The 26979-nt window shown below is 42.6% G+C and overlaps 1 protein-coding gene across 1 annotated transcript in view; it reads left to right on the forward strand.

Moving 5' to 3' along the window:
- The first annotated feature begins 1911 nt into the window (after positions 1–1911).
- FBN1 (fibrillin 1) overlaps positions 1912–26979 on the forward strand; it is a 408253-nt gene continuing 383185 nt past the window's right edge. The window contains exon 1 of the mRNA XM_073623525.1: positions 1912–2507. Coding sequence (XP_073479626.1) covers positions 2332–2507 — 176 coding nt within the window. The 5' untranslated portion in view covers positions 1912–2331. The remainder of the gene's footprint in view (positions 2508–26979) is intronic.

A 26979-nucleotide genomic window follows, 5' to 3' on the forward strand; every position in this document is an offset into this window, starting at 1 on the left:
TATCCTCTCTTATAGTAACCTGTCCTATAGCAGGCTCTCCTATAGTCTATAGGAAGCTCTCTTATAGGAACCTGTCCTATAGTATGCTCTCCCATACTAAACTTTCCTATAGGAACCTGTACTATAGTATGCCCTCCCATACTAAACTTTCCTATAGGAACCTGTCCTATAGTATGCCCCCCATTATAAGCTGTCCTATAGGAGCCTCTCTACAGTATGATCTTCTACAGTCCATAGTAAACTCTCTATAGTATCCTCTCCTATAGTAACCTGTCCTATTGTAAGCTCTCCTATAGTCTATAGTAGTAAGCTCTCCTACACTAATCTGTCCTATAGTAATCCCTCTTATCGTAATCTGTCCTATAGTCCATAAGACTCCTATAAGACCCTATACTATATTATGCTTTTATACAGTCCATAGTAAGCTCTCTTATAGTCTATAGTAAGTTCTCCTATAATCTATAGTAAACTCTCTATAGTGTGCGCTCCTATAGTAAGCTCCCCTATAGTCTATAAAAAACGCTCTATAGTATGCTCTCCTATTGTAACCTAAGCTCTCCTACAGGCTATAGTAGACTCTCTATAGTATGTTCCCCTATAGGTTTCTGTCCTAACGTAAGCTCTCCTATAGTAATCTGTCCTATAGTAAGCTCTCCTATAGTCTATAGTAGACTTTCTATAGTAAGTGCTCCTATATCCATAGTAGACTTTCTATAGTAAGTTCTCCTATAGTCTATAGCAGACTCTCTATAACAGACTCTCTATTGTGTGCTCTCGTATAGTCTATAGTAAACGCTCTATAGTATGCTCTCCTATAGTAACCTGTCCTATAGTAAGTTCTCCTATAGTCTATAGTAAACTCTCTATCGTATGCTCTTCTATAGTAAACTGTCCTATAGTAAGTCATCCTATAGGAACCTGTCCTATAGTAGATCCTCCTATAGTAACCCATCCTATAGTAGAATCTATTATAGGAACCTGTGCTATAGTAAGTTCTCCTATAGTCTATAGTAAACTCTCTCTTGTATGCGCTTCTATAGTAACCTGTCCTATAGTAAATCATCCTATAGGAATCTGTCCTATAGTAACCCATCCTATCGTAGAATCCCCTATAGGAACCTGTGCTATAGTAAGTTATCTTATAGTCTATAGTAAACTCTCTATAGTATGCTCTTCTATAGTAACCTGTCCTATAGTACGTTCTCCTATAGTCCATAGTAAACTCTCTATAGTATGCTCTCCTATAGTAATCTGTTCTATAGTAAGTTCTCCTATAGTCTATAGTAAACTCACTATAGTATGTTCTCCTGTAGTAACCTGTCCTATAGTAACCTGTCCTATAGTAAGCTCTCCTATAGTCCATAGTAAACTCTCTATAGTATGCTCTCCTATAGTAACCTGTCCTATAGTAATCGATCCTATAGTAAGTTCTCCTATAGTCTATAGTAAACTCACTATAGTATGTCCTCCTATAGTAACCTGTCCTATAGTCTATAGTAAACTCACTATAGTATGTTCTCCTATAGTAACCTGTCCTATAGTAAGTTCTCCTATAGTCCATAGTAAACTCTCTATAGTATGCTCTCCTAAAGTAACCTGTCCTATAGTAATCTGTCCTATAGTAAGTTCTCCTATAGTCTATACTAGTAAACTCACTATAGTATGTTCTCCTATAGTAACCTGTCCTATAGTCTATAGTAAACTCTCTCTAGTATGCTCTGGTATAGGAAGCTGTGGTATAGTGAGGTGTCTTGTAGTCCATAGTAAGGTGGTGTCTTGTAGTCAGCTCCCATAGAGCTCCCCATACACGGAGAGCACACACAGCCCCCGGACAGCCTCACTCGCTCCTCCAGCCAAGAAGGGCTGAGCCTGATCCTGGGAAGGAGCAGCCGCAGCTCCAGCCTGTGTCTTGTATGATGTATCTGGGCGGGTCACTGGTCCACTAAGCTTTGGATCTGGAGGATTGTCCCTAACGGCCACTTTGTTCTATAAATTGTACATAGCACCCGTCCTCCCACATAGAAGGAGCATGGCTTGCGCTGAGTCGGGTAACCCTGAGTAGCGCTGCTGTCCGTCTCCTTGGAAGAGAGCGCTCTGGGGGTAGGGCACAGCGACCTTCTGCCTGCGTAATGCCATTTCCCCCTAGATAGTCGCTGGAAGATAGTGTGCCCGAACTTCTCCTAGGCTCACAAGACCTGTGCAGGACCATTGGAAGCCCGCAGAGCCAGCAGGAGAAGAAGGAGAAGAAGAAGAAGGGGGATCCAGAGGAAGAGGGGAGAAGAGGGAGAAGAGGGGAGAAGAGGGGAGAAGGAGCTCCTGTAAGCAGGCAGGATGCGGCTGGCCAGTGTATTGGGGTTGGCAGTGGGATTTACAGCCTTCCTGTCCTTCAGTGCCAGTCAAGGTGCCGACAAAGATGCCACCGCAGCGGACACGGTGAAGGAAGCCAGAGCCAACCGAGCCAAGAGGAGAGGTGGAGGAGCAGGAGCGGGGCACGACGTGCTGAAAGGGTGACTACTCCTCATTACTACTTCTTCTCTTCTATGTGTCCCTCTAATCACTCAGCTAACTCTACACCCTCTGTCACATCTTTATTCCTGCTTATGGCCCTATTTGGGAAGCTCACTCTATCTCTTGGCAAAACTTATTTTTTTTTTTTTTTTTTAGTTTTTTTTTTATGAAGAGGAGAAAGATTAGACCCTTTTTATTGGAGCCTATGTTCTCACTGGGGAGATTCACCCCTCTATTTGTACCGTTTTATTGGTGCCTATGTCCCCACTGGGGAGATTCACCCCTCTATTTGTACCGTTTTATTGGTGCCTATGTCCCCACTGGGGAGATTCACCCCTCTATTTGTACCGTTTTATTGGTGCCTATGTCCCCACTGGGGAGATTCATCCCTCTATTTGTACCGTTTTATTGGTGCCTATGTCCCCACTGGGGAGATTCATCCCTCTATTTGTACCGTTTTATTGGTGCCTATGTCCCCATTGTGGAGATTCACCCCTCTATTTGTACCATTGACCATCATCACCTAGAAAGAAAGTGAAGGTGACACACACTATACAACTTCTTCTAGATCTTCCTGATTTGATACAAATTTAAAGCGTGTCTCTAGGCAAAAAGATTAGTAGTCTTTTTATCAAGTTTTTCTTGGTGCCTATGTCCCCATTGCCGAGACTCGCCCCTCTGTCTCTAGTCAGAAGTTTTTATTTTCACTTTTGGCTAGATGGCAAGTTTGCATTGGCACTATGACCTTGTTGGGGAGACTCGCCCCTCTATCCCTAGACAAAATTATTTTTTTTTTTCAGTTTTTGATAGAGTGGAAAAGGTTTAGACCCTCCATCAAATCTTTATTGGTGCCTATATCCTCATTGAAAAAACTTGCCCCTCTGACCCTAGTCAAAATTCCTTTTTTTTTGTTCAGTTTTTGATGGAGCGGAGAAGAATTAGACCCTCCATCAAGTTTTTTTGGTGCCTATGACGTTTTTGGGAAGAATTAGACCCTCCATCAAGTTTTATTGGTGCCTATGACTTTGTTGGGAAGACTCGCCCCTCTATCCTTAGGCAAAATACTTTTTTTTTCTCCAGTTTTGATAGAGTGGAGAAGGCATAGACCCTCCATCAAATCTTTATTGTAGCCTTTATCCCCATTGAGAAAACTCTCTCCTCTGACCCTAGGCAAAATTCCTTTTTTTCAGTTTTTGATGAAATGGAGAAGAAGTAAACCCTCCAGCAAGTTTTTATTGGTGCCTATGACCCCACTGAGAAGGCTCACCCTTCTCTCCATAGGCAAAAGGATTTTATTCAGTTTTTGATGGAGTGGAGAAGGATTAGACCCTCCATCAAATCTTTATTGGTGCCTATGTTCCCATTGATAAAACTCACCCCTCTATCCCTAGACAAATTTTTTTTTTCAGTTGTGGATAGGGTGGAGAAAGATTAGACTCCTCTGTGTCAAATATCTATTGGTGGCTATGTCCCCCTTTTGGGTAGATTCACCCCTCTCTATTTTGTACAGTTGACCATTGTCACCTATGAATAAAGGCAATCATACACTATATAATCTGTTCAATCTCCTTCAGATCTTCCATCAACTATATGGTCCAAGGACCTGCCTGATTTAATACAAATTTAAAGCATATTTCTAGTCAAAACTTTTATTTTTCAGTTTTGGATGTAATAGAGAAGAATTAACCCCTCTGTCAAGTTTTTTTTTTTTTTTTTGTATGCCTATGTCTCCGTCGGGAAGACCTGCCCCTTTACCTTTAGACAAAACTTTTGGTCAGAATGGAGAAGTATTTGACCCTCTGACAAGTTTTTATTGCTGTCTGTGTCCTTATTGGGGAGACACTCCCCTATATTAGTACCGGTGACCATTATCACTCAGGAAGAGCTTTAAATATGATTATATGCTATACAACCTGATCGTACAATCTCCTTTTGGTCTACCACCCATTACATAATGCAAGAGCCTGCCTGAGTTGATATAAATTAAAAGCGTTTATGTAGGCAAAAGGATTGTCTCTTTATCAAGTTTTTATTGGTGCCTATGTCCCCATTGGGGAGACTTGCCCCTCTATCTCTAGTCAAAATGCTTTTTTTTGTTCAGTATTGGCTAGAAAGATTAAACCCTCCATCAGGTTATTATTGGTGCCTGTGTTCCCACTGGGGAGATTTACCCCTCTATTTGTACCATTGACCATCGTTACCTAGAAAGAAAGTACAGGTGATCATACACTATACAACCTGATCAACCAATCTCTATTTGGTCTACCACCCATTACGTATTTCAAGAGCTTGCCTGATTTTATACAAATTTAAAGTGTATCTCTTATTGGGGAGACTTGTCCCTCTATCTCTAGTCAAAACTTTGTATTTCAGTTTTGGATAGATGGCAGAAGGATGAGACCCTCCATCAAGCTTTCATTGGTACCTATTACCTTGTTGGGAAGACTCGCCCCTCTATCCCTAGGGAATTTTATTTTCAGTTTATGATAGAGTGGACAAGTATTGGACCCTCCATCAAGTCTTTATTTGTCCTATGTCCCCACTAAGAAGACTCGCCCCTCTGTCCCCAGGCAATTTTTTTGTTTGTTTGTTATGAATAGAGTGGTGAAGGATCAGACCCTGTATCAGATTTTGTTGGTGCCTATGTCCCCATTGGGGAGATTAGCCCCCCTTTTGTACCGCTGTTCATCATCACCTAGAAAGAAAATAAAGATGACCATACAGTATATAATCTGTACAATCTCCTTCAGATATTCCATCAACTACATGGTGCAAGGGCCTGCCTGATTTGATGCAAGTTTAATGCGTATCTCCAATCAAAACTTTTTCTTTTCAGTTTTGGATTGAATGGGGATGAATTAGACCCTCTGTCAAGTTTTATTCTGCCTTTGTCCCCATTGGGAAGGCCTGCCCCTCTACTTCTAGGAAACATTTTTGGTCAAAATGGAAAAAGCATAAACCCTCTGACAAATTTTTATTGCTGTCTGTGTTCATATTGGGGAGACATGTCCCTCTATTAGTACTGGTGACCCTCATCACCTAGAAAGAGGTGATCATACACTATACAGCCTGACTGTACAATCTCGTTTTGGTCTACCATCCATTATGTAGGGCAAGATCCTGCCTTATTTCATACAAATTTAAAATGTTTAATTTCAGTTTAATAAGTAAAATGCTTCTTATAATTTTTGATGGAGTGGAGAAGGATTAGTCCCTCTTTCAAGTTTTTATTGGTGCCTATGTCCCCATTGGGGAGACTTTCCACCTTTAATCTCTAGGGAAAACCTTTTTTTATGTTTTGGCTAGACGGGGGAAGGATTAGACCCTGTGTCAAGCTATGTCCTTGATGGGAAGGCCTACCCCTGTACTTCTAAGCAAAATTATTTTCAGTTATTTCAGTTATTGATAGACACAAGGATTTGTCTCTGTGTCAAGGTTTTATTGGTGCCTATGGCCCCATTAGGAAGACTTGCCCCCCTACCTCTAGGCACATTGTTTTTTCCAGTTTTGGATGGAATGGGGATAGATTGGACCCTCTGTCAAGTTTATTTTGGTGCTTAGGTCACCGCTGGAAAAGCCTGCCTCTCTACCTCTTGGTATTCAAAACTTTTGGATATAATAGAGAGGCATTAAACCCTCTGACAAGTTTTTATTGCTGTCTCTGTCCATATTGGGGAGACTGACCCCTCATACTGGTGACCATCATCACCTAGAAAGAACATAAAGGTGATCATACACTGATCCTTCAGATCTGCCATCAGATACGTAGTGCAAGGACCTGCTTGATTTGATACAATATTAAAGTGTACCTCTAGGCACAACTTATTTTTTTAAATTTTTTTAAGGAAAAAAACTTAAACCCTAAAACTTTTTTTTAAAGTTTTTTTTATTACCATCTGTGTCCACATTGGGGAGAATCACTGGTGATCATTGTCAACTAGAAAGAAAGTAAACGTGACCATATACTATGCAATCTGTTCAACCTCTTTCAGATCTAACATCAATTACGTAGTGTGGGGTCCCGATTTAATACACATTAAAGATCCTATTTACACCTCATATGGGCATTTTTAACTGTGATTTGAAAGCTTGATTGATTGAGAAGACCTGGCTACCAGTCTCTGCTCTAATTCATCCCAAAGGTGTTCTATCAGGATGAGGTCAGGAGTCAGGACTCAAACTCACTCATCCATGTCTTTATGGACCTTGCTTTGTGCACTTTTGTGCAGTCATGTTGGAACAGGAAGGGCCCATCCCCAAACTGTTCCCACAAAGTTGGGAGCATGAAATTGTCCAAAATGTCTTGGTATGCTGACGCCTTAGGAGTTCCCTTCACTGGAACTAAGGGGCCAAGCCCAACCCCTGAAAAACAACCCCACACATTAATGATTTGGAGGGGTGGCCCAATACTTTTGGCAATATAGTGTGGATGAGCGAGTTTGGGGTGGAGGAACTTGACTGGCCTCCACAGAGCTCTGACCTCAACCCGATAGAATACCTTTGGGATGAATTAGAGCGGAGTCTGCAAGCAAGGCCTTCTCGTCCAACATCAGTGCCTGACCTCACAAATGCGCTTCTGAAAAAATGGTCGAACATTCCCATAGACACACTCCTAAACCTTGTGGACAGCCTTCCCAGAAGAGTTGAAGCTGTTATAGCTGCAAAGGGTGGGCAACCCCAATATTGAACCCTACGGACTAAGACTGGGATGCCATTAAAGTTCATGTGTGTGTAAATGCAGGTGTTCCAATACTTTTAGCAACATAGTGTATGTAAGTTCAGGCATTTCTGTATTCAGGGAAGAGAGCAGAGAAGAACAGTTGTTCAGGTGAAAAGACATGCAAAACACTTGTGTCCTGCTTTTACCTGTGCTTCCATTAAACTCTATGGAGCCAACAATGTGTGACACAGCTCCACAGCTCCAAAAAAGCTCATGTTCCTTTTCACACTTCAATCATCAAGTGACATAGAGATGTGGCCACCTGAAACAGAAAAGAATGGGATTCCTGATGTTCAGCGTTGTCATGAAAAATGCTCAGGTGTGAATGGGGGCTACTGGACTATTTAGGTTTGTCCTCCTATTAGACAGTCTTATCCAGATTGTAAATTGTATGGTCAGCTTAAGGCTTTTTATTACCAGGAGTGTTGGGACTGTGCTGGGAAGTCCTGTCCATTGCAGTCCCAACTCAATCTCCCTAGCGGGGACATATCACAATAGAAACATGGAAAGAGTTTGAAAGCTGGCCATACATAGCTTGAATTGTAGGTGATTCCCAAACTCAAGTCATGGGTGATCCTGCATATGCCACCCGGCTTGACAAATTGAAGGAGCCAGGTGAAAAAAAAACATCTGAACAGTGACTCTAGCCAATCAGCTGCAGTCATTTTTCAAGGTATTCTGGCAACTGTGGGTGCTGGCTGTCAGAATGAAATAGCCACAGTGGGAGATTCATCCATCCACACTATTTAGCATGGATGGGGAAATGAATGGATCTCTCTCCTTCAGTCTGTTGGGAGTTGAACAAGAGAAATCTTTACATGTATGTCAAGCTTAACTCTTTATCACTAGGGATGAGCCGAACACCCCCCGGTTCGGTTCGCACCAGAACCTGCGAACGGACCGAAAGTTCGCACGAACGTTAGAACCCCATTGACGTCTATGGGACTCGAACGTTCGAAATCAAAAGTGCTCATTTTAAAGGCTAATTTGCATGGTATTGTCCTAAAAAGGGTTTGGGGACCCGGGTCCTACCCCAGGGGACATGTATCAATGCAAAAAAAACTTTTAAAAACGGCCTTTTTTCGGGAGCAGTGATTTTAATGATGCTTAAAGTAAAAAAAAAAAAAGTGAAATATTCCTTTAAATATCGTACCTGAGGGGTGTCTATAGTATGCCTGTAAAGTGACGCGTGTTTCCCGTGTTTAGAACAGTCCCTGCACCAAATGTCATTTTTAAAGGAAAAAATCTCATTTAAAACTGCTTGCGGGTTTAATGTAATGTCGGGTCCTGGCAATATGGATGAAAATCAGTGAGACAAACGGCATGGGTACCCCCCAGTCCATTACCAGGCCCTTTGGGTCTTGTATGGATATTAAGGGGAACCCCACACCCAAATTAAAATAAGGAAAGGTGTGGGGCCACCAGGCCCTATATACTCTGAACAGCAGTATACAGGCTGTAGGTTTGTTGTTAAGTAGAATCTCTTTGTAATTTTGAACGGGTACATTTTTAACGTGTTTAGCTCCAGCCAAAAAATCTTTTTTAAGCTTTTTGGAAAACAAAGGGAAGGGTTATCACCCTTGTGACATATGTTTTGCTGTCTTTCCTCCTCTTCAGAAGATTTCACCTCACTTTTTGTCCCAATGGATTGGAAAGCATCAGTGGAAAGGAGAAATGTTTTTCCCATATTAACTCTTACAAGAGAGAATTTCCCTTCCTAGGGGTAGATTTATTCTCACTTCCTGTTGTCTCCTTCCGTTTGCAAGTAGGAGTCGTTTGTAAGTTAGTTGTTTGAAAGTAGGGTCCTGCCCTATATACTCAGCAGAAATTTGGGCCTTAGGTGTTGCTGTGGCCACAACACTGTAAGCCCTCACAGGGCTCTGCTGTGAAATATTAGATCAAGAATTGTAATTACATGCCCCTGTTGAACAGGAGCTGAAAAATTAGGCCTTAGGCACTGGTGCTGGTGCCACAACACTGCAACCCCTCACAGACACTCTAGCTGAACACTGTGAGCAGGACGCACCCCACTAGCTTGTAGGTTTAGCTGAACACTGTGAGGTGGACGCACCCCACTAACTTGTAGGTTTAGCTGAACACTGTGAGCAGGACGCGCCCCACTAACTTGTAGGTTTAGCAGAACACTGTGAGCAGGACGCACTGCACTAACTGTAAATAGTCTAGCTGCCTGACTGTGGTACTAATAGGATCAAAAGAACATCAGTAATTTTCTTTAAAATACTGTAACAAGACAAGCCTGCCTGTCAGTAAGAAGATAACAGGAACGGATCTAGCTGAACACTGTGAGCAGGACGCACCCCACTAGCTTGTAGGTTTAGCTGAACACTGTGAGGTGGACACACCCCACTAACTTGTAGGTTTAGCTGAACACTGTGAGCAGGACGCACCCCACTAACTTGTAGGTTTAGCAGAACACTGTGAGCAGGACGCACTGCACTAACTGTAAATAGTCTAGCTGCCTGACTGTGGTACTAATAGGATCAAAAGAACACCAGCAATTTTCTTCAGGTAGCTGTATTTACTGTAACAAGACAAGCCTGCCTGTTAGTAAGAAGATAACAGAAACGGATCTAGCTGAACACTGTGAGCAGGACACACCCCACTAGCTTGTAGGTTTAGCTGAACACTGTGAGGTGGACGCACCCCACTAACTTGTAGGTTTAGCTGAACACTGTGAGCAGGACGCACCCCACTTACTTGTAGGTTTAGCAGAACACTGTGGGCAGGACGCACTGCACTAACTGTAAATAGTCTAGCTGCCTGACTGTGGTACTAATAGGATCAAAAGAACACCAGTAATTTTCTTTAAAATACTGTAACAAGACAAGCCTGCCTGTCAGTAGGAATATAACAGGAACGGATCTAGCTGAACACTGTGAGCAGGACGCACTGCACTAAATGTAAATAGTCTAGAAGATAACAGGAACGGATCTAGCTAAACTGAATACAGTGTATATATATATATATATATATATATATATATATATATATGCAACACCTGGGATGCATATATATACACAATACACTTTAAGTGCAGCTAACTGACTGACTGTCCTGCCTAATCTAGCTAACTCAAATGAAATGACACTGTCTCTCTCTCTCTCTAAGCACACCGGAACACACTGCACAGGGCCGCCGTGCAGGCGGCCTTATATAGTGTGGGGCGTGTACTAAATCCTCTGAGCCATAATTGGCCAAAGCCTCCTTGGCTTTGGCCAATTATGGCTCTCTGTTAAGGCGGCGCTGTGATTGGCCAAGCATGCGGGTCATAGTGCATGCTTGGCCAATCATCAGCAAGCAATGCACTGCGATGCCGCAGTGAATTATGGGCCGTGACGCGCCACACGAATTTGGCGCGAACGGCCCATATCGTTCGCAATTCGGCGAACGATCGAACAGCCGATGTTCGAGTCGAACATGGGTTCGACTCGAACACGAAGCTCATCCCTATTTATCACCCTATACAAAACTGATGAAAAAAAAAGTTTTGCCTTTCGATATACAAACTGGTTGTACTTTTCTGAAAGCAGCCAGACTAAACAATTTTTTAAAGAATCCTTTGCCCCTGCGTTTCCTTACCAGTGACCCAAAGGAAATTATTCATTGATCTCTAATGATACTTTCAAATGACCTCTTCCTGCGAAAATTTGAATCTTCTTTGCTAGTAAATTTGTTGCCTGTATGGGATGGCCATGGCAAGCTGGACATACCCGTAGTGAATTTCTGCTGGTTCCTGATGAACTTTACTGTCCCACAGCATCCTCACATCCAGTGCAGGGCTATGGGCTCTGCATTGTACTTGATGAAATTAGAGGACCTATGACCAATGGAGTATAGGGGAGAAGAGTTTGCACAGACCGATCCTAGATTCTAGAGGGAGCTTATGGGAACAGAGGATCAGGGTATTAAAACTGATTTTTGCAGCCCTTAGAATCAAATGAGCACTTAACCCTTGCAGTGCAAGGGGGATTATTTCCATTCCTCTGGAGTTCAGCTTTAACCTTTTCGCTGCCAGAGCCGTTTTTCTGTACACGTGTTTAAAAAATCAGTTTAGCCCTCAAGATGATGTAAAACCCTCAAACATTATATATTTTCTGAAACAGAAACCCAATTTTATATGTCACACGATATTACCACAAAGGTCAATGAAACGCAAAACTATTAGTGAAAAACACACTAAAATGAATTTTCGGGCAAACAAATGCACAAAAAATACCCACATTTTTGGTAAAATATAAAAGTCGAGGTTGGGCTGAGTAAATAGATACCTAATATGCCAAACCTTAAGGCTACTTTTACACTGGGGCATTGGGGGCGTCGGCGGCAAAGCGCCGCTATTTTTAGTGGCGCTTTATCGTTGCTTTAGCGGCGCTATTCGGCCGATAGCAGGGCGCTGCCCCATTGATTTCAATGGGCAGGGGCGCTTTAGGAGCGGTGTATACACCGCTCCTACAGTGCTGCAAAGATGCTGCTTGCAGGACTTTTTTTACCGTCCTGCAAGCGCACCGCTCCAGTGTGAAAGTCCTCAGGCTTTCACACTGGAGAGACAGGAAAGGCTCTTTACAGGCGCTATGCAGGTGCTATTTTTAGTGCTGTAGCGCCTGTAAAGCGCCTCAGTGTGAAAGTAGCCTAAATTTGTGAAATTTTGCTCTGTGAAATGGGGACAAACATCAGTACCCTATATTCAAAAGCCCTTATAGGTATCAGTTTAGTATTATGGAGGAGGTCTTGTGCTAGAATTATTGCTCTCACTCCAGGGTGGGCGGTGATATGTAACATGTGTATCGCAATCGACAATTTCATATGTAGGCACCCCCGATGCCTGCGTTTATGTTAGTACATGCGTATATGTGAAGGTGGGGGCCTCCAAATTTTTTTGTGGGGGGGGGGATTTTATGTGCTTGGGTGTAACTTAATTTTTTTTTGCAAAAAAAAAAATTTTTTTACTTAACTCACAGACATGATTTTTTACTTAACTCACAGACATGATTTTTAGGTGACAGGTTCTCTTTAATGAATAATGCAGGGTCTAAAATACCCCGCATGTCTCCTCAGTGCTCCACTGAATGTTTTGCAATGCAGATCACATTGCAGTACGTCCCTTCCCGGCTAAGCTAGCTGGGGACACCGAGAGGCTGACCTGGAAGTGACATTCCAGGTCACAGCAAGAAGGGGAGGAGAGCGGATGCATGTTCCCTCTTCTCCTTCCTCCCCAGCCACCGGCGCCCACCATGTTGGTCCCGGGCCCGCAAACGGGCAAGCAGGGCCCGTAAAATATGTCAGGGGGCTCGCGCGCGGGGAGCGCCGGTACTGGAGTCTGCCTGTCAGTTTCAAACACAGTCCCGGTGGCTGCAGCCATCGGATTGTATTTGAACCCCCCCTCGCTGTCAGGTCCGTACGACGTATGACCTGGCAGCAAAAGGGTTGAAGCAGAATAAAACCTTCCCCTACATTTTTTTTTAAAAAGGGCCCCCAGGAGCTTTTAGCCATAATGTGCTAGTATGCACAGCATATTATGACATTATAGTAGAGTTACCTGCAAGCAATCCCCCTCAGCGATGTGGTGTCCATGCTTCTGTGGGTCACGAGTGCTTCACCTTCTCTCGACCTTCCATCAGGATTCCAACTCCTTGGTCGCTTGATTGGTCAGGCTGTGATGATGTCATTCTCGCACAGGAGTCACATCGTTATGGGCCAAAAAATGCACGCTGAGCTGCGCATACGTGGCCCGGGGGAAACACAAACACTGACAGGCAAGGAGAAGTAGTGTCTCCAATAGTGTCCAATAGTGTCTCTTCTGTCATAAAATTCCTCACTGTCAGCCATTTTTTTTTGTTGTAATTCAGCTTTAAAGAGGGTCTTCACCCTAGAAGAAAACACTTAAGGTCAGCAGCTACAAATACTGTAGCAGCTGACTTTTAATAAAAGGACACTTACCTGTCCAGGGGTCCAGTGTTGTCCTCACCCAGGCCAGTTCTTCGCCACTCTTCCAGTCCCCAGCGCCGGAATGTTTAGTATGGGTAGCCGGCTGTGACTCCTTGTGTCTTTACAGCCAGCTTCCCATTGCGCATGCGCGAGCCGTGCTGCGCTTTTTGAATGGTCCCGCAGCTTTGTGGGACCTGTGATGTGTCCCAGAAGGTGGCAGGCAAAGAGAGGGAGGCCGAACTTGTGCTGATGTGGGAGCGGGTACCTATCAAAACTAGGTACCTACCCCCACCCCCCAAAAAAAATGCACGGGGGGGGGGGGGGGGAGTGACATAGAGCAGAACTTCTGCATTTGGGTGAAGTTTCGCTTTAAGGAGTATTGGCTCCCCGTCTCCTGAGATGTGTCCTGCCCCGGTCATTAGAAAAGTTCATTGTGTGATTTAGCTATGCTCATGAAGAGATGCCACTAGACATAATCTTGTAAGATTGCCATTACTTAGCGTGCCAGCTTCAGACAAGATCATTGTCATTTTCCAGATGAGAGCTACTTTAGAGCCTTTAAACAGATGCAAATGTTAAGATTTGCAGCCTTTAATCACTGGGGTGTTTCCTATCTTATACAAACACTGGGATTTATGTGCTGAATTATGTGGCCTGCAGAGAAGGGTGGAGAGGACCCTGACATCATGGGTGGACTGTGTTCTTTCTCATTGCTATGGTCTTGTGGGACACTAAGGGCAGGTTTTATTCTGCAGGGCTGTGGTTCTTCTGGTAAAGATATTGAGGTCTGTCTATTAAAAAAAACATTTTCTTTAAAGCCACTTCTATTAGTTTAGCTAGTAAATATTGAACAATCTATCATACCAGTTTACTAATGCTTTTGGCCCCTTTTACACGAGGGATCCAATCAGGTTCTCCAGTTTTACAGGCGGACCTGATCGAAGCTCCATGTAAGTCTATGGACAGGCCAGGCGGATGCAAACAGTCGTGTGTCCTTTTACATCTGTTTACCTCTGATGCCCTGTACACACGATAGGATTTTCCGACAACAAATGTTCGATGTGAGCTAGTTGTCGGAAATTGTGACCGTATGTAGGCTCCATCAGACATTTGTTGTCGGAATTTCCGACAACAAAAATTTGAGAGCTAGTTCTCAAATTTTCCGAGATCGTGTATACACAATTCCGACACACAAAATTCCATGCATGCTCGGAATCAAGCAGAAGAGCCACACTGGCTATTGAACTTTTCTCGGCTCGCCGTACGTGTTATACGTCACCGTGTTCTTGAATTTCTGACAAGATTTGTGCGACCGTGTGTATGCAAGACAAGTTTCAGCCAATATCCGTCGGAAATAAATCCACGGGTTTGTTGTCGGAAAATCCTATCGTGTGTACGTAGCATGAGTCTGTCCAGGTCTGGAAAAAAAAAAGAAAAGAAAAGATTTGCATCCTTTTCCATTGTGTCCATTGTGAATAAAAGTGACATCTGTCCCGTTCTTCTCCAGTTTAGCAAGGATTCCCAATTTATTTCACAGATCCCCTGCTGAGCACACAGGACGGCACCCATGTGAAAGGGGCCTTTTATATTTCATGTACAATGATACTTTCTATGTTATATCAGGAATCCTGGTCCCTGATAATTTAATAAATAAGGAGTGGCTATTTGCTTCCTTTTCTGTTCTTTACAAAAGAGTAATTCAAGAAAAGTTTAGGAGCGTGTCTCTAGGTAGCACATCTCAGTATTTCCAGTGAGTGACTACATCAGGGAAATCATTTTAAAAGACTTTAGTCCAAAAAAGTCCAGAAGGGTGCATATGTATTCAGTAGTGCTCAGGAGCTCATTCACAGGGGCAGCAGCTCTTGCCGCCCCTCTGAAAACTGATCTGTGGTGGATCACTTTTCAGAGAGCTTTAGAGCAATAGTTGGCAGGCATTCCAGAGACTGCTACCTCCTGAATGCCCATTGTATTTTTTTACAGCAGAGTAGGGATTTTGTATGCAAAATACCGTACCACAACCACAACCCAAGTGTTTGGCTTGCAGTTGTGATGCAGGTTTATTCACTTGTATGCAACAGTGGATAATATTTTGCTTTGGCAAAAAGCTTTGAGGCTGCAGGATGTACCCAACCCCAAGTGGCTGCATAATGGGTGGGCAGATGGTGGGGCAGTATAACCGTGGCTCAGCCACCTGTATAACATTGTCGGCTGATGTCACAGAGCCGGTCTAGGCTTGGGAAAGATCCTTTACAGTCAGGATCCACTCAGAAGTCTGGACCGGCAGCTGGCTCAGCCTTCGAGAGCTTGAGCCAGCCACTTCTACCCTCTGCACAGCCTAGCCCTCCAGTAAGTGCTGGACGGGCGGAGCAGAGAGCCAGTGAATGACAGTCAAGGCTCTCTGCAGCCTTACTGAGAGCTGAGCGTTCAACGCTGTTTGATCGCTCAGTCCTTGGTCTGAAGCCAGCGGGGACAGATGCAGCATCAGATCGATGCTGCATCCACCTAGGTGAGTATAAATTTTTTTTTCAGGAATCCCGTACTTCTCTATTAATGGAGAAATCAAATGAGTAACATTGATTACAAGGCCAAAACTGAACTGCACCAAGAAAGACTGAACAGCTAACAGCACTCTATCTATCCAGGAGCATGTTTCAGAAAAGCTCATTGTCACCTTTACAGTCATCTTTTGAAAAGGCCTTCCACTTTTCTGCCCGAAGCAATAAATAATAATAAATGCATCCACATTGATCAAAAGATGTGCATTTATTATTTTTTTAATGAAGCCTGCAGACTATTCCCCAAACCCCTAGTCTGTTCCAAGGTATGGACCTTTAGTTTTGGGGCTGGAATAAGTATCAACACCAACACACTTGTGCTATATTAAGACTGACGATTCCCTCTGCCATGGATCTTTGTAAATGAATGATGTGGCGGTGCAGACTGAGCCATGCACCACTGCGCCAATTTAAATAAATTTTCAGGAGTCTGCAGTGAGAGGAAACTCCAGGTTCAAGACAAGGGAAAGGGGCAGTTTTGGGGTGGGGGGCTGCAGACTGTGATCATGTTTCATTATACAGTCTAAATATGGGTGTAACATTAAAAAATGGTCAGAAAGGTGGACTGTGCTTTTAAGGATTCATGTGAGCAATGACACCATAAACCTTTAGATCAGGGTTTCTCAACTAAGGTTCCTCTAGAGCAGTGGTCTCCAAGCTGCGGCCCTTGGCTTGCTTTTCCTGGCCCTTGGGGCTTTATACCCCCACTGTCACCAGTAGCGGGGCATAGTTCTTGCCACTGAAACCGACAATGGGGTACTAGTTTTTTTACACCAACGATGGGGCACTTTTCTCCTATTCCTACCAATGATGGGGCACTATTCCTGCCACCGATACCAATTATGGAGTACTATTCTCCCATTGCTACCAATGATGGGGCATTATTCTCCCATTGCTACCAATGATGGGGCACTAATCCTCCCACTGACACCAATGGTGGGGCTCTATTCCTCCCCTGACACCAATGATGGGGCACTATTCCTGCCACTGATATCAATGATGGGGCACTATTATTTCCAACGACACCAATGATGGGGCACTATTATTTCCAGTGACACCAATGATGAGGCACTATGATTTCCAGTGACACCAATGATGAGGCACTATGATTTCCAGTGACACCAATGATGGGGCACTATTATTTCCAATGACACCAAAGATGGGGCACTATTTCTTCCACTGACACCAATGACAGGTCACTATTACTCCCCCTAATAACAATGACAGGGCATTTTATACTCCCACTGAGGCCAGGACATTTTCTTCTCCCACTGGCCACAATCTGGCCCCCTAAGGTTTGAAGGGAAGTAAACTGGCCCTTAAGATAGAAGGTTTGGAGACTCCTGTTCTAGAGGTTGCTAGGGATTCCTTGAGCAATGAGCAATTTCTGCCTCTCAGATATGTTCCATTTGACACTACTGATCTTTTTAGCAATCTGTAAAGAGGTAATCCTTCCCAATGACCACCAGTGTAAGGAGTATTCTTCCCACTGATCATCTCACTAATGTATCATGAGTTGTGGATATAGTAATTTTCAGCAGAAGTTCTCTGACATTGGAAAGTTATTTCAAGGGTTCCTCTGTGTTGAAAAGGTTGAGAAAGGCTGGGTTAGATTGTAAGCTCCCGACACGATCACCCTAACATGTGACCTGACAGTGGGATGAGCAGGGCATGTACCCAAGGCCCCCCCACCACCACTGTCCCCTAGTAACTCCTTTCTTTGAATGTCTCCCCTGCAGCCCTTACGCTCTTCAACGACTTTCTCTCTCTTACTTTTCCTCTGTTTCTTCTTCCTTCCTCTCTCTTTTTTTTTCCTTTCAATTCACGCCCAATACTGGGTCGCTCTCCCCTTCTTCTTCCCTTTTTAATATTAATCTCTAAAAATTTGTGCATGCAATCTTATTATGAATGACGAGGCTCTCCTAGCCAGAATTACTCCTTGCACCGAGTGACGGTCGTTGATGTTAAAAATATACCGTATGACAATAAGAGTTAATCTGTGGTCGATAGCATTGGGCTGACTCATCACATATGTTTACTTGCAATTGTCACCAGACTGTAACTTTTATACGCTGTTCCTTGTATTTTCTGTTAAACTACCAATAAATATATTTTCAACTCTAGATTGTAAACTCCCATGAGCAGAGTCATCCTAATCCTCGTGTATTGAATTGTATTGTAACTATCCTGTATCCCTTTATATTGTAAAGTGCTGCGCAAACTGTTGGCACTAAATAAATCCTGTACAATAATAATAATAATAATGAGCAATTGACAAATGCACCATCTTATTTTCCAATTTTACTAGCTGAAATTCGTAAAATCAATGGTTTGTGAAGGGAAAGGAAGAAAGGTAAAAAAAGAGAAGGGTATTATAGCTAGTAAGTAGAGTATGATATTAATGCAGTTGCCCTGTATGCTGTTATATGTACATGCTTGGCTACTGTAATATATCATACTACATCAAGTCAGGAAAAAGTTTAGAAGCTGGCTGATTTAAAAAAAAAAACAAAACAATAGATTCCCCCATCCACACATTCAAAGTGGATGAAGAAATCCTCCTTCCTGTGCCATTGTATTCTGACAACAGGATTTCGTCACTACAGTATCTTACAAAAGTGAGTACACCCCTCACATTTTTGTAAATATTTTATCATATCTTTTCATGTGACAACACTGAAGAAATGACACTTTGCTACAATGTAAAGTAGTGAGTGTACAGCTTGTATAACAGTGTAAATTTGCTGTCCCCTCAAAATAACTCAACACACAGCCATTAATGTCTAAACTGCTGGCAACAAAAGTAAGTACACCCCTAAGTAAAAATGTCCAAATTGGGCCCAAAGTGTCAATATTTTGTGTGGCCACCATTATTTTCCAGCACTGCCTTAACCCTCTTGGGCATGGAGTTCACCAGAGCTTCACAGGTTGCCACTGGAGTCCTCTTCCACTCCTCCATGACCACATCACCGAGCTGGTGGATGTTAGAGACCTTGCGCTCCTCATCCTTTCTTTTGAGGATGCCCCACAGATGCTCAATAGGGTTTAGGTCTGCAGACATGCTTGGCCAGTCCATCACCTTTACCCTCAGCTTCTTTAGCAAGGCAGTGGTCGTCTTGGAGGTGTGTTTGGGGTCGTTATCATGTTGGAATACTGCCCTGCGGCCCAGTCTCCGAAGGGAGAGGATCGTGCTCTGCTCCAGTATGTCACAGTACATGTTGGCATTCATGGTTCCCTCAATGAACTGTAGCTCCCCAGTGCCGGCAGCACTCATGCAGCCCCAGACCATGACACTCCCACCATCATGCTTGACTGTAGGCGAGACACACTTGTCTTTGTACTCCTCACCTGGTTGCCGCCACACACGCTTGACACCATCTGAACCAAATAAGTTTATCTTGGTCTCATCAGACCACAGGACATGGTTCCAGTAATCCATGTTGTCCTTAGTCTGGTTGTCTTCAGCAAACTGTTTGTGGGCTTTCTTGTGCATCATCTTTAGAAGAGGCTTCCTTCTGGGACGACAGCCATGCAGACCAATTTGATGCAATGTGCGGCGTATGGACTGAGCACTGACAGGCTGACCCCCCCATCCCTTCAACCTCTGCAGCAATGCTGGCAGAACTCATATGTCTATTTTCCAAAGACAACCTCTGGATATGACGCTGAGCACGTGCACTCAACTTCTTTGGTCAACCATGGCGAGGCCTGTTCTGAGTGGAACCTGTTCTGTTAAACCGCTGTATGGTCTTGGCCACCATGCTGCAGCTCAGTTTCAGGGTCTTGGCAATCTTCTTATAGCCCAGGCCATCTTTATGTAAAGCAACAATTTTTTTTGCAGATCCTTAGGGAGTTCTGTGCCATGAGGTGCCATGTTGAACTTCCAGTGACCAGTATGAGAGAGTGAGAGCAGTAACACCACACTTTATGTAGAGCAAGAATTCTTTTTTTCCAGATCCTCAAAGAGCTCTTGAGGTGCTATGTTGAACACCCAATTTAACACACCTGCTCCCCATTCACACCTGAGACCTTGTAACACTAACGAGTCACATGACATCGGGGAGGGAAAATGGCTAATGGGGCCCAATTTGGACATTTTCACTTAGGGGTGTACTCACTTTTGTTGCCAGCGGTTTATACATTAATGGCTGTGTGTTGAGTTATTTTGAGGGGACAGGAAATGTACACTGTTATACAAGCTGTACACTCACTACTTTACATTGTAGCAAAGTGTAATTTCTTCAATGTTGTCACATGAAAAGATATAATAAAATATTTACAAAAATGTGAGGGGTGTACTCACTTATGTGAGATACTGTATATCATGAGTTGTAATTTTAGTCATTTTTAGTAGGCATTTCCCGATACCAGAAAGTTATTTTAAGTGTTCACCTGTGTTGAAAAGGTTGAGAAAGGCTGCTCTACAGGCTTGCAACATATCCATTGTGCCCTTTGGAAATGTAATTTTACATTTTACAATACCATAATGGCCATTCTCCAACAACTGGCTAAGGTTCTGTACACACAGAGGGGTTGATTTACTAAAACTGGGGTATGCAAAATCTGGAGCACCTCTACATAGAAACCAATCAGCTTCCAGTTTTTTTGTCAAAGCTTGATTGAACAAGCTGAAGTTAAAAGCTGATCGGCTACCATGCACAGCTGCACCAAATTTTGCAGTCTAGTTTTAGCAAGTCAACCACAGTTCGGCATTATTTCTACAGCCCCATGGCAACAAGCAACATTTATAAAATTGTGAAGTGTATATAAAGCCAAAACTATTTTTTTAGTTTTGAATAAATTGTAGAAGTGATAGAACCTCTGTTTTTTTTTTATTGCTGTCTGTGACACCTCTAGAAGGTTCACCCTGGGACACTTGCACCCAGCAGTAAAAGTGAAGGGAAATCCTAATTTTTTTCACAGGGACAGAAGGTGAGAGGGAATCGTGCAATGAGGAAACTTGCTGTCAACTGTCCAAAGCTGGCCATACACTGTAAGATTTCTCTTGCTGAGCCCCATGGGCTGAAATAGAGAAACCTGTTGATTCCCCTATCAATGCAAAACAGTGTAGATGGAGGAATCACCCCTGCCAGCGATTACATTCAGACAGCCACAGAACCCACTGCTGTCAGAAAACCCTAACATTGTCTGTATCTAAATGGATGCAGCCACTGTTTGGCTGACAAGTTTCTGTACGGCTCCTTTGATTTCCAGATTGAAGTATGTTGTGCGGGAGGGTGCTGTGGGGGTCACCCATGGTTTGCATTTTATCTGGTTCTTTAGGAACTGCCCGAAAATTCACTCAGTGCATAGCCAGCTTTTGAGGCGATATCACCTTGTATTGCAGAGATCTCTCCATACCACCTGCTGTGCCTCTAGAACAGGTAGTGAAGGTAAATCTACCCAAAAGTACACAGAAAAGTTGATTTACTAAAGACAAATAGGCTGTTCACGTTGAGAGCTTTATCTGATTCACTATGCTCTGGAGAAAGTTCCCTTGCAAAGTGAACAGCCTATTTCCCTTAGTAAATCAACCCCACACAGTCACAAAGAAATAAAGAAGTCTTAACCATTCCCTTCAGTATCCAAAATTTAAAAAAATAAAGTTTTTACATAATTTACTTGGGCACAATGGAAACCTCAGGCTCTATTCAAGTTTAAGAGAAAAATATAAGTGATGAATATTAGTTACAAAGTTACCATTTTGTTGTTGTTGCTCAGAATATGAATTACGCCAAAGTGTATACAGAGAGAGTTACCCTTTAAAAGGATTCTTTTCATGAACTGTTGGTTCAGCATACCTCCAATGGCTGTAAGTTGTCAGTTTATGGTAAATACAGTGATCTTTCCTATCAGCCTCTGCAGTAAATAGCTGTTCTACTATTCTTTACTAAATGACAGGATATGGAGAGTCTTGGCCAAAATATGTCAGCAATGTGCATTTTTTTGCTAACAGATAATAAATGTCCCATGATTTATTTTAGAGAGGGAACATATTTCCAAACAAATGTGCATGGTACTGTATTGAGGTATGCGATCATGCTTTAGCATTAAAGTGACACTAAACTCTGGTTTAAAAAAAAATTATATTCAAAAACTATATCTGGAGTATTCTGTCCATTTCTGGTCACCAGTCCTCAAAAGGGATATGCTGGAGCTCGAGAGAGTCCAAAGAAGGGCAACGAACGTAATAGGAGGACTGGAGGACCTCAATTATGAGGACTGGCTGCAAACATTAAATTTATTCTCTCTGGAGATGCGATGCTTAAGGGGGGACATGATAGCGATCTACAAATACCTCACTGGGGATTCCAGCATAGGAAAAAAATGATTCAGTCCCAGGGAGTGTATGAGGACATGGGGCCACACAATAAGATTGGAGGAGAAGCGGTTTAACCTTAAACTGTGTAGGAGGTTCTTCACTGTCAGGGCAATAAGGATGTGGAACTCTCTCCCACAATTGGTGGTGGCTGCGGGACGTATGGATATTTTTAAAAGACTCTTGTATTTATATCTTAAAAAACACAACATACAGGGATATGGGAAATTATTATAGACACTGACACACGTACACAGGTTGAACTGGATGGGCTATTGTCTTTTTTCAGCCTTACCGACTATGTAATTATGTAACTATATCAATTGAAAAAAGTCTCTTCTATAGCTCTCAGCCGCCTCCAAATCTCTAATTTTTTTTTTTTTGCTGCTGTGATCCGACTTCCTGTTAGAGGGTGGCTACGTTTGTTCTCCATGGTCCCGCTATATGTTGGTACATAACTACCCTCTTTTGCTTACTCTTGTGATGGACTATGGACTATGGGATGTGTAGTGTATATAGAACAGTGCATGTGACCGCAACTAACATGCACTGCTCATTCTAAATATATAGAACTGAGGGGGGAAAAGAAGTTCTGCAGCTCAAAGAGGACATGACAAGGTGGCATAAAAAATAGTAATAATTTATTTCATGAACAAATAGATTACAGCGCCAATAAGTAGTGGATGTGTATGGTTTAAATGTGAAGAGTAAGGATATTGTTTAGAGTCACCTTTATAGCTGGAGTTCTGTTGACATGCCGTATACAGTACCTTGTCACTTCAGGATGGATCTTACCCTAACTTTTGAAGAAATGTTTTAAGAGATGCAGTGATCAGATTGTCTTGCACATCAGTGATCTTGTAGCAAGGTTCATTTTGGTTTACTTAACAGTTTGAACACGGTGGTGATTTTTTTTTTTTTGGGGGGGAAAATATTACGAGGTACAAACACAAAACTGCATTATTGGAGGTTTATTTGTGAAAGAGAATTATGGCCAAATGGATTCTTTGCTTCTCTTAGAGATGTACCTTTTTTTTATCAACTTATCAAGTTTATTTAGTCTGACAAAGTGTACAAATAGACAACAGTACCATGATAACAGTGACACTGTAAGTTCAAGAGTACAATTTTGTTCTTCTATCCCGGTACAAGAGCTTACATTTCCAGAGAAAAAAAGATCATATTGTACTGTACAGGCTCGTATGCAGTGGCGGCCCGCCCATTAAGGGTGGACGGGTGCCGCTCCCTCTATCACGCCACCCCCCTATGTGAGTAATGAATAGATTCATGCTTGGCATGAATCTAGCCATGGCCGCCGCAGCCACCCCCTATTCATGCGCCCAGCCCCTTTCAGGACACCCAGGCAAGTGAATTACAGCGGCAGGGTTTTTTTTTTAAGCACCTGATTAGGCTCTAATAGGCTCCAAAATAGTGTGGACTCGGGAGCACAATGATTGCGCTCGGAGCCCACCCAGGTGTGTTAGAAAAGCAAATGAATATTCGCTTTTCTAACTCTGACCCGCCTCTCTGCCAATCAGGAAGCGAGGGTCCCTTACCCGTCACCTGACTGGCTGAAAGGACAGGCGATCCTATTGGACGCCTAGCAGGAGGAAAGAAGAGACGCATGGTGGAAGCTTGGTGGACACAGAGCTGCAGCCTGACCCGCTGCCCGTCCCACAGCTCGCCGCCATCACCCACTGCCTGATCCGTCACCAAGATTGGGTAAGTGCCTGTTAGACAACGAGCGGGCGGACGGGGGGGGGGGGGTTGCTGATTAAATGTCTCTGGGGTCACAGTGGCTGCAATTGATGGGCACAGTGGCTGCAATTGATGGCACAGTGGCTGCATTTGATGGGCACAGTGGCTGCAATTGATGTTTTTTAGTATTTTTCAAACGATTTAGAGCACCAGATGCCACTACTTGTATGCCTAAATCAGTTTTAGTACAAAGATACTTCTCAAAAACAATAAAAACATGATAAAACAAGACTGGCCATGACTATGTCTTCAAAGACCCAACCTAGCACCAAGAGATAAGAAATGGCTGTGTATCCTCTAATTTCCCCACTGTAATAGGTAGAACATATACTCCCACCTGTCTATACCACAACCTATGTAACAAGAATCAATATAGGCTGAGGAAAGGCATGCTGCATATGGTCTTGTACAAAGGTCTTCCAAGGCTGCCAGGTCTCCTGGAAGACCTGAAGTGTGTCCAATAATATATTAGGAATTCATCCATTGATGTAAATTTCAGACAGCTTGGTATAGATCATAGCAAAAGTCCATCTAGCAGCTGCCAACACAAAGGGATATAGTTTTTTGAGTGAACGGGATAATCGTCTGGTTGGACATTACATAGGGCCATCTATGGTGTTAACTGAAGCTGTCAGCCAAAGAGAGCTAACAATAAACTTTCTACTTCTCCTTGAAATGAAGAGACCATCATGCAATCCCACCTTAGAGGTGTTATTGTCTGTACAATTTCTGTAACAGTCTCAAGAGCAAGATGAAAAACTTTTATTCAGCCTAACCGGGTGAATAATACCACCAACTTTATGAACCTTATTTTATATTTACATTCTGTGAAATCCCAGTTGTGGTTTCACAGATTTTTTTCCAAGTTGTAAATGAAGGAATTGGACCCAACTCCTTCTTCTATCTGGTTATAAAAATAAAGCCAACTCCTTCTTCTATCCGGTTATAAAAATAGGTGGGTCTTGAGTTGGTCGATTCTGCATATAAGGCAGGGTTTATATGCTAGACTGCTGGACCTTGCTCAGGTCCTGACGTCATCAAAACTGATGCAGGGTCCATAGCCCTGCATTAGATGTGATGATGCAGTGGGACAGTCCACCTACAGAACATAGGGGAGTGTTGTCTGCTAGGGGACAGAGATGTGAAGGCCTGGAAAAAAAACAGAAAAATTTGGGAAAAAAATGTTTTTTTTTCCGTTTTTTTTTCTGAAGGCTTTTTGGGTTTTTTTCCAAAAAATTGGAAGAATTAAAAAATAAAAAAAAAAATTGTGGAAAATTTTATTTTAACATGATGAATAAAATATTTTAAGACAGGGTGTTCAAATATTTTCCAAATCATTTCTAAAAAAAATTTATGCTATCAGATTTTTCTAATTTCTGTGCATTGAGTGAGGACAAGCAAGTCCTAGGTAACAAACTGAACCCTCCAATGCAAGAACAGTATGCATTTCTTCCTTTAGGAGGTGCTGTGCTGCTATTGTAACAAGAACCGGTCCGGTCAAACCTTAAGTTTTTAGAAGTTCCTAATTGTGATGACGGACAAAAAAGAGTAGCTGCAGAAGCCGAGACGGATACTGACAATTTCAGCTCAGAAAATGATTCTGATTAACCTCCCTGGCGGTATGATTATTTCAGATTTTAGGTGCTGAAAGCGGTACAATTATTTTGCACAGAAATTTGGCGTTTTATATTGTAGGCCTGTAATTCTTAGGAATAGTTCACTTAAATCTGTCCAAACAAGAGTCTAGTAGACATCCCGGGTATGATAAAGTTTGAAAAACGAAATAAAAAATTATAATATAATAAATAACTATAAATAATTAAAACACATAATAATATAATAATAATAAAAATTATATAATAATGTAATCAAATCAAAAACACTGAAATTTGCACAGTTGCAGAATTTTAGCTTTTATTACTTTTAGTGTTTGATGACGGATCTCCCCACAAATCACTATCGCTCAATTCTGCAAGTGATTATAATTTATTATCGCTTTTTTCTAGCTGGTCTAAAACCACTTTTGATGTAAAGACACAGTTTTGGTTGCTATGGACAATCTCCAGTTTCCTGGCAGAAAGAACAGTTTTATATATATAAAACTGCATGCAGGACACTGGGCAGACCACTAGGGACAAAGGGGATGTGTAGTTATTTGATACAGTACTGTAATCTGTAAGATTACAGTATGCTGTATCTATACTATGTGTTTCACTTTTGAATTTACCGCCGAACTCCGTCCCCGTGCGTCGCAACGCTCGCAGGGAACGGAGCTCGGCACTGTGAATCGAGCGAGACACAGCGGCTCGCCGATCACAGCGGGGAGACATCGCAGGAACCAGGGGACAAGGTAAGTAATCTCTTCCTGGATCCTGCGATGCAAGCCCGAGTCTGGCTCGGGGATACCGCTTTTGGTATGTAAAATCCACCCCGAGCCAGACTCGGGAATACCGCCAGGGAGGCTAGATGTCCATTAAAACTTAGTCCCACTCTCTTCTTAACACTTCCCCTATCTTCAATTCTTTTTATGAGAATGGGGTTTTTATTTTTATTTAATACTGTGGAGAGGAAATATGAAAAATTGTTACTTTTGGTTTTGAAAATTGTTTTGTGGAGGCTTTTTGGCTGTTCCACATGAACTAGTAAGCAGTTCAGGAGATTGTTGCTCCCTGTGTTACAAATAAATATTATAAAAAAGTAAATTCTGTTTGTGATAATTGTTTGGCTACACTATATTTTTAATATGCTAGTTGTGATAATTTTATGCCAAGTCAAATTGTCCATAGTCATATTTTATGTTCCTAAAGTAACAGAATGACTTTCAATCTTAAAAAGACAAAAAAGTGCTAATGTAGCATTTTTTAAAAATTTTTCCGAAAATTTCAGTTTTTTCCCCCCAAAAAAACGGAAAAAAAAACGTTTTTTTTTTTCCGAGCTTCAAAATTTCTGGTAATTTTACAGCTCTACTAGGGGAGAGGGGGATCAGTTAAGTAAAATGCTTTTACTGTCCGCTACACCAATTAAGCAGTTTCAGATTTTCCTGAATTGGGCTTTAGGGTGCTTTCACACTGAGGCGTTGGCGGTAAAGCACCGCTATTTTTAGCGGCGCTTTACCGTCATTTTAGCGGCGCTATTCGGCCACTAGCAGGGTGCTTTTAACCCCCGTTGGCGGC

Source organism: Aquarana catesbeiana, linkage group LG03, assembly GCF_042186555.1.
Source record: "Aquarana catesbeiana isolate 2022-GZ linkage group LG03, ASM4218655v1, whole genome shotgun sequence".
Taxonomy (NCBI): Eukaryota; Metazoa; Chordata; class Amphibia; order Anura; family Ranidae; genus Aquarana; species Aquarana catesbeiana.